This window comes from Meleagris gallopavo, chromosome 3 (genome assembly GCF_905368555.1).
Source record: "Meleagris gallopavo chromosome 3, MGAL_WU_HG_1.1, whole genome shotgun sequence".
NCBI lineage: Eukaryota > Metazoa > Chordata > Aves > Galliformes > Phasianidae > Meleagris > Meleagris gallopavo.
In genome coordinates, this window is record NC_139406.1 from 52,492,545 (window position 1) to 52,508,867 (window position 16,323).

At 35.8% G+C, this 16,323-nt stretch overlaps 1 protein-coding gene across 1 annotated transcript in view; it reads left to right on the forward strand.

The window, feature by feature from the left end:
* The window catches only part of ASXL3 (ASXL transcriptional regulator 3), a 71,989-nt gene that overhangs the window by 18,975 nt on the left and 36,691 nt on the right, over positions 1 to 16,323 (forward strand). Inside the window, 3 exon segments of the mRNA XM_085221018.1 lie at positions 6,091 to 6,208; positions 7,139 to 7,258; positions 11,729 to 11,892. Of these exon segments, the coding sequence (XP_085077144.1) occupies positions 6,091 to 6,208; positions 7,139 to 7,258; positions 11,729 to 11,892 (402 nt within the window).

Below are 16,323 nucleotides of genomic sequence, written 5' to 3' on the forward strand. Positions count from 1 at the left end.
TTGCACCCTTTGCAAGTGTACAAGTGTAGTACGTTTGCAAATATGACCTGCGGGAAAATACTGTTTATTGTTACAAGATTTTGTATTGACATTGCTATATTGTTTTTAAACTGCTTTATGCAAACTGCTTCCTTACCTACATATGCTTTATTGTGTCAAACAATAGCTTTCCTGTAGAGTATTTTTCATCTGGTAGATATTGTTAGCATATTGTTACACCATTTTGGTTTTTTTTAAACTCACTCTTCACTTTAAACCAAAAAAAAAAGTCACTGAGTTAGTGCATGTGTCATTGTCGTTCCCGTTCACATACAAGGCAGAATAGGCTTTGAACACTTTTGTTTGTCCTTTTGTCTTTTTCTGGGGTTGGGAAAGCAAACAAAAACTTCACTTTGCAGTCTGTTGTGATCTGCAGCAATTGTAGGTGTGAATGCATTCTTTTACCCCTATAGAAGGTAGGGCTCACTTGCAGATGCAGGCATGTGTGGGAATGCACATTCTCTCTACATCACAAATATCCATGCACTTTATTTTCATGTTTGTTAAAACACAGAAAAATGTTCCGTTGTTAATAAGTGCTGTAATTGTGCATAAAGACCTTCAATGCTACAGAGACCTGAAAAACAAATATGGGACAAGAAATGATTTATGTTCCAAAAAATAAATAGGAGTATCACAAAGTAGAAGCATTGGCCAAGGACAGACACTTATTCTACAAGTGATTAGCATAAGTTGAAAATAATCTCTAGGTCTGAGAACTTCCAGTTATTCTGCCTCTGTTCTTCATCTCCAAATGACCAGTTGTGTACATATAGTGCCAGTACTGTTATGTTTGGTGTACAAGTCTGGCTGGAAGTACATTAATTTGTTCCATGCTTTGGAAATGATGTTTTGTATTTTGTAGCAGTTTCCTTGGGAGATTTTTATTATTGTTTTAATTACAAATTTGCATGCCTGTAACTACTTTCAGTGTATATTTACTATCAGAAGTGGTGGCATCCTAGGAACAATAATATGTTTACTTTTCATGATTTGTGATGCTTGCTGTGTTTTGTTTTTTTTTTTTTAACTGTTCTGTGTACCCATGAAACAGGTTGCCACTGAGATTTTAATTCAAGAGAAACATGGGAATTAAAGTCTGTGTTAATTTTACTAACAAGATGAGGATGAGAGAGAGGACAAAGATGGAATTTTATGGTGGCATTAAGTGAATCAGTGATAAACTATAAATCTGTTTTGACTTTGACAATTTAGGATCCATGACCATAATGCAGAATTGTAATTTATTTCATGCAGTAGATTTCTTCTCTGTTTATTACAGCATGAGTTTTTTACATGGCAGAATGGAAGAATTCCATAGCTTTATGTTTCTGATCCATAAGCTGTGAAATTTCAAAGGTTATGTTTCATGATATGAGTTTCAGAACGTAGACTTGACATTTCAGTAACAAAAAAAAATCTGGGACAATGTTGCTTAATGCAACCAACTGTTACATATCTTTGTTGTTAATAACTTAATTTTTAACATTCTCAGTGCATCATGCATTTAAGCTCAAATGAAAGTGATTTTCTGCATTAATGGTTTGTTTGTATGCTGCATTTTTTCATTATGAGTTGAAAAGATGTGGGAAAGAAAAATTATATAAAAAAAAAAATCCTAAGCAGCATTAAATGAGAGCATAATGTTTGACATTTTACTTCCGGGACTCTTTGAGGGATGTATTTTTCCCCTCTTCCAATTACCTTTTAGTCTAAGTTTCCTTTCACTCCTGAATCAAGGAATGCTTATTTTTGTTTGTTTTTATTTAGTAGAGTCTACTACCTTGTCATTTAGTTGAAGAAGTCTTTCCTATGTCAAAAGCAACTACTTATATGAAAAGATTGTTCTTAAGAATATATAATGGCATTCATGAATCCTTCAACACACTGCTACACTCCAGCAAGGGCGTAAACTCCCTAAAAAAGAGGAGACCTGTTCTTGTGACCTATATATGAAAAACAGATTGAAATTAGAAGATCATCGTTAGTTGCATTATGTCTTTCTTTTGGCACGTAGCTTTTGAGTTTGGATTTCTACAACTCTTTTTTTATGTTATTTTGAGGTCTTTGGATGAAAATAGATTGACAGGTTACTTAAAGTTTTTGGCAATAAAAATAATTTTATTAAACAAATTAATTATACCAAGCCCTGTATAATGACCGTGGCAGTGTTATTCAACAGATGGTCACAGGTTCTGTTTTATGAATGGGAATATTGGGAATTCTCCATACTCGTTATGTGCAAGAGATTCACAGATGTCCTTTGCAAATCTGCTTGTGAAAGGCTGTATGTAAGTACTATATTTTGGTGGTGATTTTAATACAGATTTTAATGTTTAACTTGTATACCACATGAACCTTCATTTTCTTTCTCTCCTTTTTTATTTATGTGCTGCAGAGATAGGATGACAGTAATGTTTTACAGATTGCTGTAACAGTTCTCAGTTCTAGGAATTTACAACTTGCAGCTTTTTTTAACTGAAGCATTTAGCACGAAATGACTGAATACATTTGAAATGTAAACATAGACCTTCATCTCAGTAAGGAAAAATATGTATTATATAAGCTATCATACATGCTATATATGTTACTATCTTACTTTCTGTAGTAAAAATGACACTTTATCATTTGGTAGAGCCATTGGCTCTTTCTTGCAGATCCAGAGATTGTATATCTTTAAATATGGATGAGATGCAATGGGCTGTGTCAGTAGAAGATGCCAATATCATTTGTGTTAGTTACTGTTTCTGTTTCTACAATGAGTTCTGGAACCATTTTTCTTTGGAATAAGTTATAAAATTTCTCATTCTCTCCAGTGGTAGTTACAAATTTTACTTGTCTACTTTGTGTTTATTCCCTTCACCAGAAGAGCTAAAACTGAAGATTTATCTCATTAAGGTGACAAGGAAAGCACTAAATTAGCTTGGTACACTGAAGGCTCAATATAGCAAAGCATTTGGTGTATATTTCACTCTGAGTAATCCCGTTGACTTCCAAGCTAAGTAGAATTAATCTTGGGATACAAGACTCTTGTCTTATCCTACAGTAGTCTTGTATCCTAAAATTAATATCCCTCGGGCAGAGTGTAGAGCTGTTATATATTTGTCCTCAGCAGAGACTGCATGCAGTGTCCTTGGTTTATACTTAACTCCTTCTGGTGTTTGGTTTTACTAGTAACTAGGCTTCAGTCTGCAGTTTCTCCATAGGCTTAGTTTGCTCCTAGTGTTGTCATGCAAACACTTGCCTATCCACAATTTTGGACCCTGCAGCTTTAAATTCAAAGTAGAAATGTAGAAAGAAAAAAAAAAGTTGTGATTAGCTGGGAATAATTTCTTCCACAAAACAGGATGACTGAGCAAAATCTCAGCCATATCTTAACCATACATGTCAAATGTGAAATTATTTACCTGATACTTTACTACACTCCCCTCCTACTTCATAGCTTTCCTTAGACAAATGGAAAGAGAGGCACAGGGATGACTGTTAGTGTATTCTCTAGGCACAGCATGATTCATTGGCATTTTGTGTTAAAGCTTAGACTTAGATTTTGGTGTTTGCTTAGTTTTAGGTTGGGTTTTGTTTTTTGGTTTTTTTTTTCCATTTTACAACATGATTTTTGGCTGTCCACACGTATGCATCTTTATTATCAGCTTGAATCACCCTATACAGGCCCATCTGGTGATCCGTCCTTTGTGTTGTGAGACTGGAGGAGGGAAAGAAAAAATGTTAGAAGGAAATGGTGAAAAACAAATATGTATCAAGAGAAGTACTTCTTTAAGCTTTTGCTTACCTGTTGAGGCACTTAGCCTCTAGCTCATGGGTGTGCTGTATAGTACTACTGGTAGCAGTGTCCACCAGATCCTACTCTGTTTCTTGCCTTTGTGGTGATGAGGGTTTGGCTGGGACGTGCTGGGATGGGCACTCCCGTTCCATACAACCATGTGAGCATAGCATGCCCCGTGCTGGCCAAAACAAGGTGAGTAGTCTGCTTGGCAAAGACTGGGTACTGCTGCCCTTGCTCTGGCAGCTAGCATGTTGCCTGCAGCATACAAGCACTGATGTGGTTCACCATGTCCTGTCACCTCCCCTTTGTGTGGCCACTGAGTCTAAAGCATGGATATTATATGAGAGGCTTTAAAAGAATCTACCTTTGTCATGGCAGTGATATAAAACACTAAAACAATACTTTTTTAAGTTGCTGGAAACAAGGTCATGAGCCCTGGTGAAGGTGGAAATTGTCATGAAAACTGGAGGAGAATGTGGGACATTTTTGTATTCATATTCATTTGTCTAGGGAGGATATTACTGAGATTGGATGTTTTCTCTTTGTTCTTCATTGTGTAAATAAGGTTCTGGGGCACAACAGTACAATGACTGGGTTTTGGTTATGTCATATTGTTATGACAGTAGTTAGCTATCTTTTCACTTAATTTTTAGTGGACTGTCTGTTATGATCTGAGTGGCATCACTCTTGAATGAGGGTCACCTGTTTTGATACCTGGGTTGGCAGGACTGTGCACTGAGAAATCAGCTGGAATTTTGGGGTACTTTTTGAGATATTTTTACATTTTGTAATTTTCTATCCATGAGTATGACTATCTTTGCCCATTACAAGTATGAATTTTGTATCTTTCTGTAGGCTGTTCTTTATTGCTTTCTGTTTGTGCCCTTGGTTCAGTGCAGATCTGACCAGGTTCTTCTCTTTGTTTGATTTCGGGTGTTGTAATTCGCTTTTTATTGGACAGTGCTCATGTGTCTTTAAAGAACTGTACTATAAAAGGGGTTAATCGATGAAATAGCTTTTATGTGGCTTGGTGTATTTTATGTTGTATAGTGTGTTATTTAGAAGAGTGGAATGATATTGATTTCTTTTTTTCAGGAATCTTTTTTTTCTCTTTTTGATTTAGCAATGTGAACATTTTGGAACGATATTGCAGATTAATTGAAGTTACAGATTTAATCCTTATAAGTCTTTAATCATTCATGCTTATAAAACTATAGCACTAATTCGTATGAAATATGTATCTTACTGACATAGTATTACTTTAATAAATCTCTCCCAAGATCATAACACAAATTACATTTATAAAAAGAGAGTGCACAGTAAGATCGTGCAGGAAAATAGGAGAATAGAAGGGATCCGTATTAAGCCCAGCCCATCCTGATTAATTCCAGAATTTTAATGCTTGCAAATGTATTAATGTGCAAACATTCATATTTGTACATTTTAAGATCTTTTGAATCAAGTATCATTTACCACATAAAACAGTCTGTCAGGTATTTGCTATTACAAACCTTTAAATATTTGGTATTGCATTATCAACCCTGTGCTCGATCCATTTATGAAACACAAAGCACTTCCATTTGTAGAGATTTATTCTTGTATCATTTTTCCCGAGATTTGCCAGAACATCATCATGTTCGTGTTCTGAAGGTTAATGCCCAAAGTCAAGCAGGCAGAAGCCAAGTGCTGCAAGGTTTCCAAGATTAGGACTGATTCCCTTCACAAAAATAAATGATTCCTGCCATGTTCAGTGATTTTGTGCAGCACTACTCACGGCTGAGTGAGTGCATCAATACTGTAGTCCTTACATGCTGTACATACTGATGACACTCTGTGTTAACTTGATTGACTGAGCAGTATACTGGAGAGGATGCACCTGCGAGAGATGTGCAGACATATATATTTTTATTCTTGTTTTGAAACATTTATTTTACATTTTTTTTACTTGGGATTCTTAGTTTCACATTCCATGGGTTATCATGTTGTGCTGTTAAGGTAGAGCAAACGATTATGTGCTTCTTTGTTGTCAAAGTTGTAATGGAAAATGATCTGAGGTGCATCTTTCTCTTTATAGGCAAAAAGCCTGATTTTATATTTTAAAGGAAAACGACATAAAGGGGACAGATGTGAAATCTGGCAATTCAGTAACTGTGTAAATTACGCTTATTTTAAGAGATTCAGAATAATGGTAGAGAAATGTCTCATGTAATTCGCTTATGAGCAGTATTTTTTTGTTACATTTTTATGTTTTGTTATCATTTTTATAGGCTTTAAGACAACAGCAGAAAAGAAGAAATGGAGTCTCAATGATGGTAAACAAGACTGTTCCTCGTGTTGTTTTGACACCATTAAAGGTGTCTGATGAGCAGTCGGATTCACCTTCAGGTAAATAGCTAAAGGACTGTTTGCAAGATCAGTGCTAGTCACAGAGCCTTACTCTGAGTCAGATGTATAGCATACAGAATGGAAGACTGCTGAAAATAATATTGTCACTTGGAGGCTTTGTTTAACGTCTTTATTTCCTTATCGAATCTGTGACTCAAGGACAGAGATTTTTCTTTAATTTTAATAAAGAGCTGAAGGCACACAGTAAAATGGCAATTAATAATAGCAGCAGCTTTAAAGGAATGCAAAGTAACATTTTGTTTGGCTCTGGAACTCTAATGGAGGACCACATGCTGGTATTCAAGGCCATGAAAAGGAGAGGGGAGAAGAAAGGCAAGCTTCTCTGTGAATGTGAATTTGTGTCAATTCTGCATTGCAATCCTAGGATCCTTTTGTTAGCTTATCTTGTTCTGGTGCTGTTCTTAGCACCACAGCGTTACCTTGACCTTTAGCTCCGATTAAGTTTCTTCATTTTAAGAGATTTTTATGTCCGTGTTTAACAGAAATTGACAATTGTATTTCCAGGCATCTCCATTCTGTAAGTGATGCTTCAGAGAAAAATGATCTTTTTTTGCCTTTAGATTGCATTACTGCCCCATAGCTTGAGGTTAAAATATTTTTAAAGATATCCCTTGTGTGTTATAGGAAAACGTTATTTTTATTAGATCAGTGAACATTTTTATTGACTATAATGTTCAATAAACTTTAGTTTTCAGCGCTTAATTGACTTATTGATCTTTTTCTTCCATTTCCTCTGATGATGAGAAATTGTATTGTGACTAGAAAGGTGCACTGCCTCTCAGCAAGTAGATGTCAGTTTTCTTTAATCCCATTTTTGCTATGTTTACAGTGTAGCAAGGGGACAGGGAGGAGGGAGAGCTGGTGATACAAGTGCTTCAGTATCATGCGTTGTTTTGTTTTTTTCCTAAGGATCTGAATCTAAAAATGGTGAAGCAGATGGTTCTGATAAAGAGATGAAACATGGACAAAAGTCTCCAACTGGAAAACAAACAAGCCAGCACTTAAAGAGGTTAAAAAAATCTGGTTTAGGTAAGTGAGAATAAAATAAGTATATTTATTTGTTATTGTACTACTGAGATGTTTAGAATCTCTATGCTATATTTAAAAGTTTTGTGTTGCTGATTTACCAGTCTCTTTCTCAAAGTCAGAAGTTGACCTTTTCTCAAGAAAGTATCTTTTTTTTCTGGCTGTTTTGAAAATCCACAGGCGATTGTTTTTCCCCAAGAATGCTTTTCTGTACGTGCTTTTTAAATTTGACAGACCTACGCAAGTGCAGACCGAGGTCATTTAGCAGCTTGCTTCTGATTGCTGCATTATGATTTTTGGGCGGGTGGTAAGGGGTGGAGTAGCAGATACTCTTTCTTACTGTTAAGTTTGCTTGCAGTCTTAATGCATGCTTAATCCCAAAGAGAGTAATGTATTTTCTTACATATCTGTTCTGTTCTAAGTTAACTCTCTCCATTTGCGTCATTCCGTGTCATGTAGAGGTTTGGCACATCATTTTTGATTGATTCTGTTTCTTTGGCTGATTTGTTTCTCCTGTTGGATCCTTAATTATTTTTGAAGCTACATCTCTTGAGGTGGTAGATACAGTTTCTGTTTTTTGTTTTCCATGTTATTTACCAAGATTCGTGAATGCTGATCTGTAATTAATGAAGATTTTTCTCTGAAGAGATGCTAAGAGTAAAGTCCCAATAGCTCCATGTGATGGAGATTTTTTTCTGCACTGTACGAAACATAATTGGAAATGTTCCCTAAGGAATAGAAAAAATACTATTCACTAAGACTCTTGTCTCGTATATAGCAAAGTCGAATAATTACATAACTGTTTCTTTACAGAGGACCCTTTGCATTCAGCAGACTGCTGAATCATTTAGAGAAGAATTTCGCAGTGTGACCACATAGGAAATGTTTGCAAACAAGCTTTTCATAATGTCTGGATAATCCCCAAAATTATTTAATGCCTGTTTTCATTATAGGATTGTTTTTTTTTATGAATGTCCTCGTCTATTTTCTTCTATAACAATTCTGCAAAATAACTTGAAGATACTTGCTCAATATTATGGGTTGCTTGTTAAATATTCTATTTCCAATTTCTGGTGAGCTCTTCTATACAAACCTCATTGTATCACAGACTTCCAGGAAATTGTATTTTGATTTCATATATAATCTTCTGGCAGAATATTTATTGATCTCGGATATGTAGTGTCTCTGTTGATCAAATGGTGTTATTCAAAACTGATAATAGTCCTTTGGTATTACAATTTTTGCTGTGCAAAGATATGTTCCATTTCTGATGATTTCCTGTAACTTTTCTCTAGCTGTGAGACTGAGACATGTGATTTGATACATCCATTCCTCCCTATCCCTAGATATGTCATCAATATGACCTCTGGTACCAAATATAGAATGAATTCATTAGAATTTTTTTTTTTGTAGCTTTCAGAATAAATTCTGCAGCCATTTGAGGCACCGTCCCTGGAATGTGGAAGACATTGTATAAAGATTAAGGTTTTCTGTGATTTCTGTCCTTCTATTTTGACTCCCATACTTCAATGTAGAAACATATATTTTCCACTCTTTTCATAGGTAATGCTTTATGTTGAAGACTAATCTCTTCTTTTCCAAGGCTGTAAGCTTGTCTTTCCCTCTCATCCTCCAGGTTCTATTTCTGATCTGGCCAGAGGTACCCCCAAACTGTGGTAGCAGCTCCATAAGGATTCAAAGTGTCTTTTTCTGTGGAAAAACAATATGAAAAACATTGACATATGCTCTATTATAAACTCCTGTCTCTCAGATTTATGAGTAGCTATGCAGTAGAGGCGAACAGTCAAATTCCACAGAGTTGCTACTTTCCCTGCTATTCTGAAATATTTCTCGAAATCTGACTATAAACTTGAAACCTGCAGCAATGGTCCTAAAGCTAGGAGGGATACAGGAGAGAAAATTTGTTCTTTCTGAACAGATCTTCTCTTTTCTTTTTTTCTTCTTTTTTTTTCTTCTTTTTTTCTATGGCTATGCTGGCCACTCACAGTGATCTAGTAGCCTGCTATCATAGAAGTAGTGTGTGTGTTTCTTTCTCATGTTGATAAAGCAGTCACAGTAACCTGTAATGGTAGGAGGTTAAATAATTGGAAAATGCGTAACTCAGGCACACAGAATTAGGCCTGAGTTTCTGGTACTATCTTGGTCTCTTCTCACTATTAAAATACCTACCAATGTTGGATGTTACTGACTTTGCAATCATATCTTTTGTCTTGGTTTGGACCACCTATATGTGTATGGCTTTCCGTAGAATCTGAAGCATCAACTGGGGAAAATGTTATTTCATTTTGGAGTTACTTGGAAGATAGAGATGTGTATGCTGTATTGATTAAAGAAAGGAATATATGTACAGGCATTGCATTTGGATACATCATACTACTTCTGCTACACTTGGAGATTGTGTTCTTTTTGCATTCGTATTTTGTGGGTGGAACAGATGGTGAGGGCAGTTTACTGTGATGCATTCATGAAAATGAGCACTTCTTCCACACAATTGTCTTTTATAACAGGGCATTCATTTGTTCATAGTGGAGATTTTGCTGTGCTGAGATACAGTATGTTAGAAATGAGTTGGAAAAGGATATGTACTGAATGCAAAGTAATGCTTGTCTCATTCAGTTACTATTGTTTGCTAAAAAGTAAAAGGAAATTACAAGAATGTTTGTGGGAGGCTGTGACTGAAGGGGAGCTTGCAGAATTTATAAGTCTATTGCAGTTTCTTTCATTTCTGCACTTTGTGGGTGATGCTATAACCTTTCAGGATAAATGATCATAGTCTTCCAAGAAATCTAAAGCATAGCTGCATTGCTTTTATTAACGTTAACAGTTTAACACTTTGTAGCATTTGAGAATTTCCTAATAATATGCCCAAATATCCATATTTATAAAATGTAAGTATTCTTAACAAAACAATTATAATTCTTGCTGCAAGGCCCTATGCGAGTGACAAATGCCATCATTGTTCATAGCAGTAGAATAATCTCTAAAATTGCTTTTTAAGAGATTCCTTTGGAGTTTATACATAAATTATTTAAGATCCCTCTTGTATCATTTCTGAAATATTTGAAAGTACAGCAGACCAAAACCTGGAGGACTTTCCTGTGAAGATTTAGAATTTTTTATTTGTAATGGCCTCCTATGCTCCTCACTTATTTCATTTCTGTACTGTGTATCATAGTAAGACCGTAGTAAGATAAGACTGGAAGGCAAAAAGGTTCATAGCAGCATGTATATATCCTGATGCAGGCAGCAGTAGTGAGCTGCTTTTTAAGGGGCTTTGTCCAGTAGTATTATCGCAGAAATAAAAGCAAAGTTAGACCTGATCGGACTTCCAGTGGTGACTCAAATTCATTAGTCACAAAGCAAAATCAGCTTGTACATCTGTCATTCCTGACAGATATTTCTCTGCATATTCTTAAAAGTTTTCCAGTGATGAAGACTGAAATGCCTCTCTATGGATATTAGGAAAAGGTTCTTCATCAAGAGGGTGGTTGGGCCCTGGAACAGGCTCCCAAGGGCAGTAGTCACAGCACTGAGCTTGCCAGAATTGAATAAGCACCTGGACAACATCCTCAGACATACGGTCTGATTTTTGGGTGAGGCTATGTGGAGCCAGGAGTTGAATTTGATAATTCGTATGGGTCCCTTCCAACTTAGAATTCTACAATTCTATGATAATCTAATGTCCTAGGTGGCTGAAAGCTTTGTATTACCTTGACAGTAATATTTCTTACTGTGCAACACTTCCTTTGCTCTACACTGTGGGCAGTAGGAAGACATTTATGCCTGTACTCAGTTTTTTATATATTTTCCCCCTTCTCCTGTGTAGTCTTTGTCTTATTTTTCCTCACAGATTCTGTTTTGTAGACTTCTGATAATTGTTGCTGTTGTCTTCTCTGTGTTGCTCATTTTAAATCATAGGTTCTAACAAAAATTCTGAGAAATGCATGTTTTCAAACACTAAATTAACACTGTAGATATTCTCACCTCTGTGATAACTATCTATTCACACAGGTAGGTTTTAGCAAGTCTGTGGACTGAGTTAGGCAAACTGTAGTGCACTGCAAATGCGGAGCACAGGCCCAAGAAAATCTCTCCATAATGATTGGTTGGTATCAGCCTTTTGCTTGGAAATAGAATTATGTTGATGACAGGAAAATTATCTGCTTCTGCTGAGTTGAGCTGATCTCTTGAGCTGAATGTAAGAATGTGTCTGTTGTGTTGTTGTCTGGAACATGGATGCTGTAAGATCTCAAGAAACAAATACAGGGAATATAAAATAAGCTGTTAGCAAAAAAAAGGCTGCTACTGTCTGAGAGTACCATTTCTCTGGCGCTTTCTATATTAAACTGATGAAAACTAAAAGCATAAAAACAGGAATTGTTTTTATTCTCTTTCTATATGTGTGTTTGAAGTTATTTCTTGGTTGTTTTTGTTTTTGTTTTTTCTCTCCAGGACATTTGAAATGGACCAAAGCTGAGGATATTGACATAGAAACACCAGGATCTATTCTAGTGAACACCAACCTGAGGGCTTTAATAAATAAACACACCTTTGCTTCTTTACCTCAGCACTTTCAACAATACCTCCTGCTTTTGCTTCCAGAAGTAGACAGACAGGTAAGTAGAAACATGCAATATTTCTTTCTGTACTTATTGAGACTTTTTTTTAACAGTGTGTTTTCATTTTCTGACTTGACTGACTAGGAATTGTTCTAGAGAAGATTTAGAAGAATATTTCCATACTTTTATTAGGTAAAACTGTTATATGTAGAATGAATGTAAAGTCTACCTCAACACTGACCAGCTTCTGCAGATCTTCTGAATTTGTCAGAATTCTTAATTAGCTTTTTTATCTCTAGTGTTGAAGATAAACTTGTCCACTTCAAGACTTTATTAGGACCATTTGTTTTCATCTCTATCTTCTATTGTGGCAGCAATGCCCTTCGTGTTTTCTTCTCCTCTTCCACTTTTACACATGCTTATATATATGCCTGCTCTATTCAGGTGCACTGGAGTTTGTTCATTCATATGTTTGTAAGAAACATCTTGTCCAACCTCACAGCTGTTGGCTTATAGTGGTTATTAATCACTTCTCGAAGTTGAAGGATTTGAGGAGTAAAAACGTGGGAATAAAACACAGCTTTGTGTGGTTTCCTACAATGTTTAGTTCTTTGTGCATTTGCTGTTTAGATTGCAGACTTAGAGCAAGAAGAAATCTTTCCAGCATGTCTAGCTATTAAACACGTCCAACACCAATTCCATTGGTGACTTCCAGAGGTGAGCAGTTACTGAGCACAGTGGGGGCTACTCATGGATTTATTCAGACACATTCCTAAGTAACTTAACCAATTAGGGCATTGAAGTTTTTTGCAGATGGCCAGTATCTCACATCTTATTTATAAAGCAGAAGATGCACAACTCTTAACTGATTAAAACCTGAATCTTAAATCAGTATGTTAAGTGCCGTGGATTCATTTCTTAAGCTCTTACTAAGTAGTTTCTACCACACTAACACAGGGGAAAGCAGTACAGTATGATGCAAAAAGGGAAAATAAAAATTGTATTGATGTGCATTAATTCAACCTCTTATCAAATTAGTTATTGTATACTATGGACTAAAGTAATGCACTAAGATATTTGAAAGAGAACATTATAAAACAGAGTCATAGGCAAAACAATAGGAATTTATTTATTCTTGAGCCCAGCAAACATTTTACTGAGAGTTTAGGATTGCTTTTTCTTTCTAGTTAATTTGCCAGTAAGGTTGCTGTATTTGTATGTGTAAATATATATGTGTGTGTGTCTGTGTTTATCTGCTAGGTAAAATCTTATCTTCTCTCCAACCGTCACAGATCCTAGTGTTTATACATTGCATTGCAAGTACAATGGCTTTACTTATAACTTTCTTACTTTGAATTTTTTTTTTTAAACCTGGAAGCTCTAGAATTGACATGTCATTTCCCTTCTTAATATATTTCTTACAGCTGAGATTTTGGCAAGAAAATCAAGAGAATGAATTTAATCATACTCACTATTTAAAAGTGAGTATGATTAAAAGTGAGTGACTGAAACATTTCCTTTTAGTCAGTGTTTCAGAAAATGTTCATATACTGTATACATTACAAATGTTATTTCAAAGGTCCACTGCTACATTGAACACTATTGCTTCCAAAGATAATTCATCACAAAAAATCATCTGAAAAGAGTTGAGACATTTACAGGTGTTCTATCTTTGTTCTCATAGCATTCAGTGGAGTTGTACAGAATACCATGTTTTAACATGCATTTGGAAGGCCAAGGTCTTCATTCATCTCTTGAGGATTAATGAAAATGTTTGGCTTCCAGTTGTGATAGTCTGAGGATTGTTACCTGCTGGAGAGTAAAGTAGCAGTGATCTGTGCAGAGTTCTTACTTAGCAGAGGTCATAATAGAGAGAGAGAGTTGCATCTGAGAACGTGTTGTTTTCTATACCTAAAGAGCAGCATTCCAGATACGGACTGATGAAACCAATTGAACTGATGTGTTTTTCATTCCTGTGGTAAATGGCAAACACCAGTGCAGAGCTGAAGGATCAAGTGAGGGTGAGAGTGAATTCCAGTCAGGAAGTTCTGGTGAGAGCTTCTGATGTTAGTTGCTCTTACTGAGAATGGCAGGGTCTTTCAGTCTTCTTCCTTTATTTCTGCTTTCTAAATCAAATGGGGCATCAGTCAAGAAAATATGGAGTAAAACTATTCTCTGACTTAACAGCCTGTCTGTGAGCATTCAGTTTAGTTGTTTTGTGCTGTCTTTTTCTTGTGAGCATTGCTACTTCTGCGGTTCTGGCTCTGATGATTTTCTTTTCTGTGTGCTGCTCTACACTTGGTGGCTGTTCTCTTCCCCAGAAATAGCTGCATTTCTATGTTGTCATGTGGATATAGTATATGAAGTACTGTAATGAATGGTACAATGAAGATGTAATAGAGTTATGCTATTTGTGTATATATAGTGATCTATGAAATAAATCACTAATGAAGTGCAGTCTCATTTAAGCTTTATTACTGTTCCACACAGAAAAGTCCTATGATGAATGAGCCTTTGTCGTTTCTGTCATAAACACCATTTTTCTGGGCGGTATAACTCCTCCTCCTTAAATCGTACTGAGCTGAAACTTGTCATGCATATGTCAGTTTGAATAAGCATTTTTAGAAACCATTTGTTAAGGGACCTGAGGTTTCCTTTTTCTGTGTGTTTATTTTTATGTGTATTTATTATAAATAAATAATATCTCTCTTAACCCCAGTCAATCTAATATGTTCAAAAAAAGTTTGGGGCCAAATTGAGAACTCCACAGGAAGTTTTTTCTGTTTTTTCTTTTGCTTCCAAGTTTTGCAGAAGAGTCTTGGAAGCTCTTATGGCTACATGGAGCAGAGAGTTTTAGGAAATTTATGCCTGAATGGAAAGAGTGTAAGAACAACTGTGCTGATGTTGACCATCAGTAATTCACATTAGAAATTGATTTCAGTTTCTATATTACTTTAAATTTGATTTCACTAGCAATAAGGTCTGTGTATAATTCTCTCTATTCAAAATGCCTTTGAGAAAAATTCAGCATGTTGGCAGCAAGGTTTCACCAAAGATTTTATTTGCTTTCATTTGGGTTCTGAGTGAAGTAATATGAGGACGTTGTTCACAGAAGCAACCATGAGCAGACTTGTCTGATTAGTGGGCTGTTCCAAAATTTTCCATCGTTGGATACTGGAAACAACATGTCTGCAACTTAGACGTCCAGGTATTTAGATCTTTGTCAACCTAAATAGTCTCAAGAGCTCAAAAACCTTAAAATTCAGCTGATCCAGGAGCCTGTTGGGACTTGTTATGAGACCTAGATGTCAATAATAAAACATGTAAGTATAGCAGTCTCTTTGCATAAAGGATTTCAATTATAATAAATGCCAGCAAATAATTTTTTTATTCAGCTCTAATTTGAACACTCTGCAAGTGAAAAACAATGAAATTTTCATCAGATAAATACTTCTAGTATTAATAAATCAATCTGAAAATTATATACAATAAATGCCTTTCTGATCACCTCTCAGTAAACTTTGATCTTCAGAGTGGGAAGTTTATTTGTATCTAGATTGCTTTATTAATCAGCATCTCTAACTATTACTTAGCTCTTAACTATGAATGGTAACAAGTCTCTGTCAGGCTGCTGAAAAGTAATGACAGCTAGTAATATCTTGTCTACACTAGCTTCCCATGTTGCTGCTACTAGAGAGTCAAGTTCCTACTCTTAACTCTGGGGTATGAGTAAATGGAAGGCAAATAATAGTCACATTTATTAAGCTATCAAGAAGAGAAGTACTACCCATCTGAACAGTAGCGTGAAGCTTTTGTTTATCCATAGGCATCTACACAAAATGTTCCTTCCTGATGGCTTTGAAAGTGTATCATCCAAGGTCTGTAAGTGCTTAACTAATTCTGGTCTTCCAGGATTTAACTCCCTATCCTTTATTTTCTCTGCTGGTAACACTGAGTTCTCCTGAGCTTCTTACAGTTAATACCTGCCCTACCCGTTCACACACGATGGGAATTAACTCCTGCAAAACAATCATCAGGGATCTCAAAGCCTCTTCAGATGTGTGTATTAATTTATAATGTCATACCAGACCAAACTTATTCATGAAGAGCATTTAAGACAATAGAAGTTACCCTAGCAAAATTTCTATCTTGTCCTTAATTGTTTTATGAAACAAATTAGACATTCGCTAATTTTTCTTTTCTTAATCATTCTGCAACTTACAGATAGTCAAAGTAGTTATTTAAATGCAGAACTCTAAATTTAACTGTTCTTTGAGAAAAGCCTCATACGTTGAAGTGCTCAAGGACAAGTTGGATTGGGCTTTGAGCAACCTAGGCTGGTGGAAGGTGTTCCTGCCCATGGCAGGAGGGTTGGAACAGGCTGATCTTTAAGGTCCTATCCAACCCAAACTATTCTATGGTTCTATGAACTACTTAGGCTGTGTAATATTGCCGAAATGCGTTTGAGTTATTTCAGGTTTATAGTAA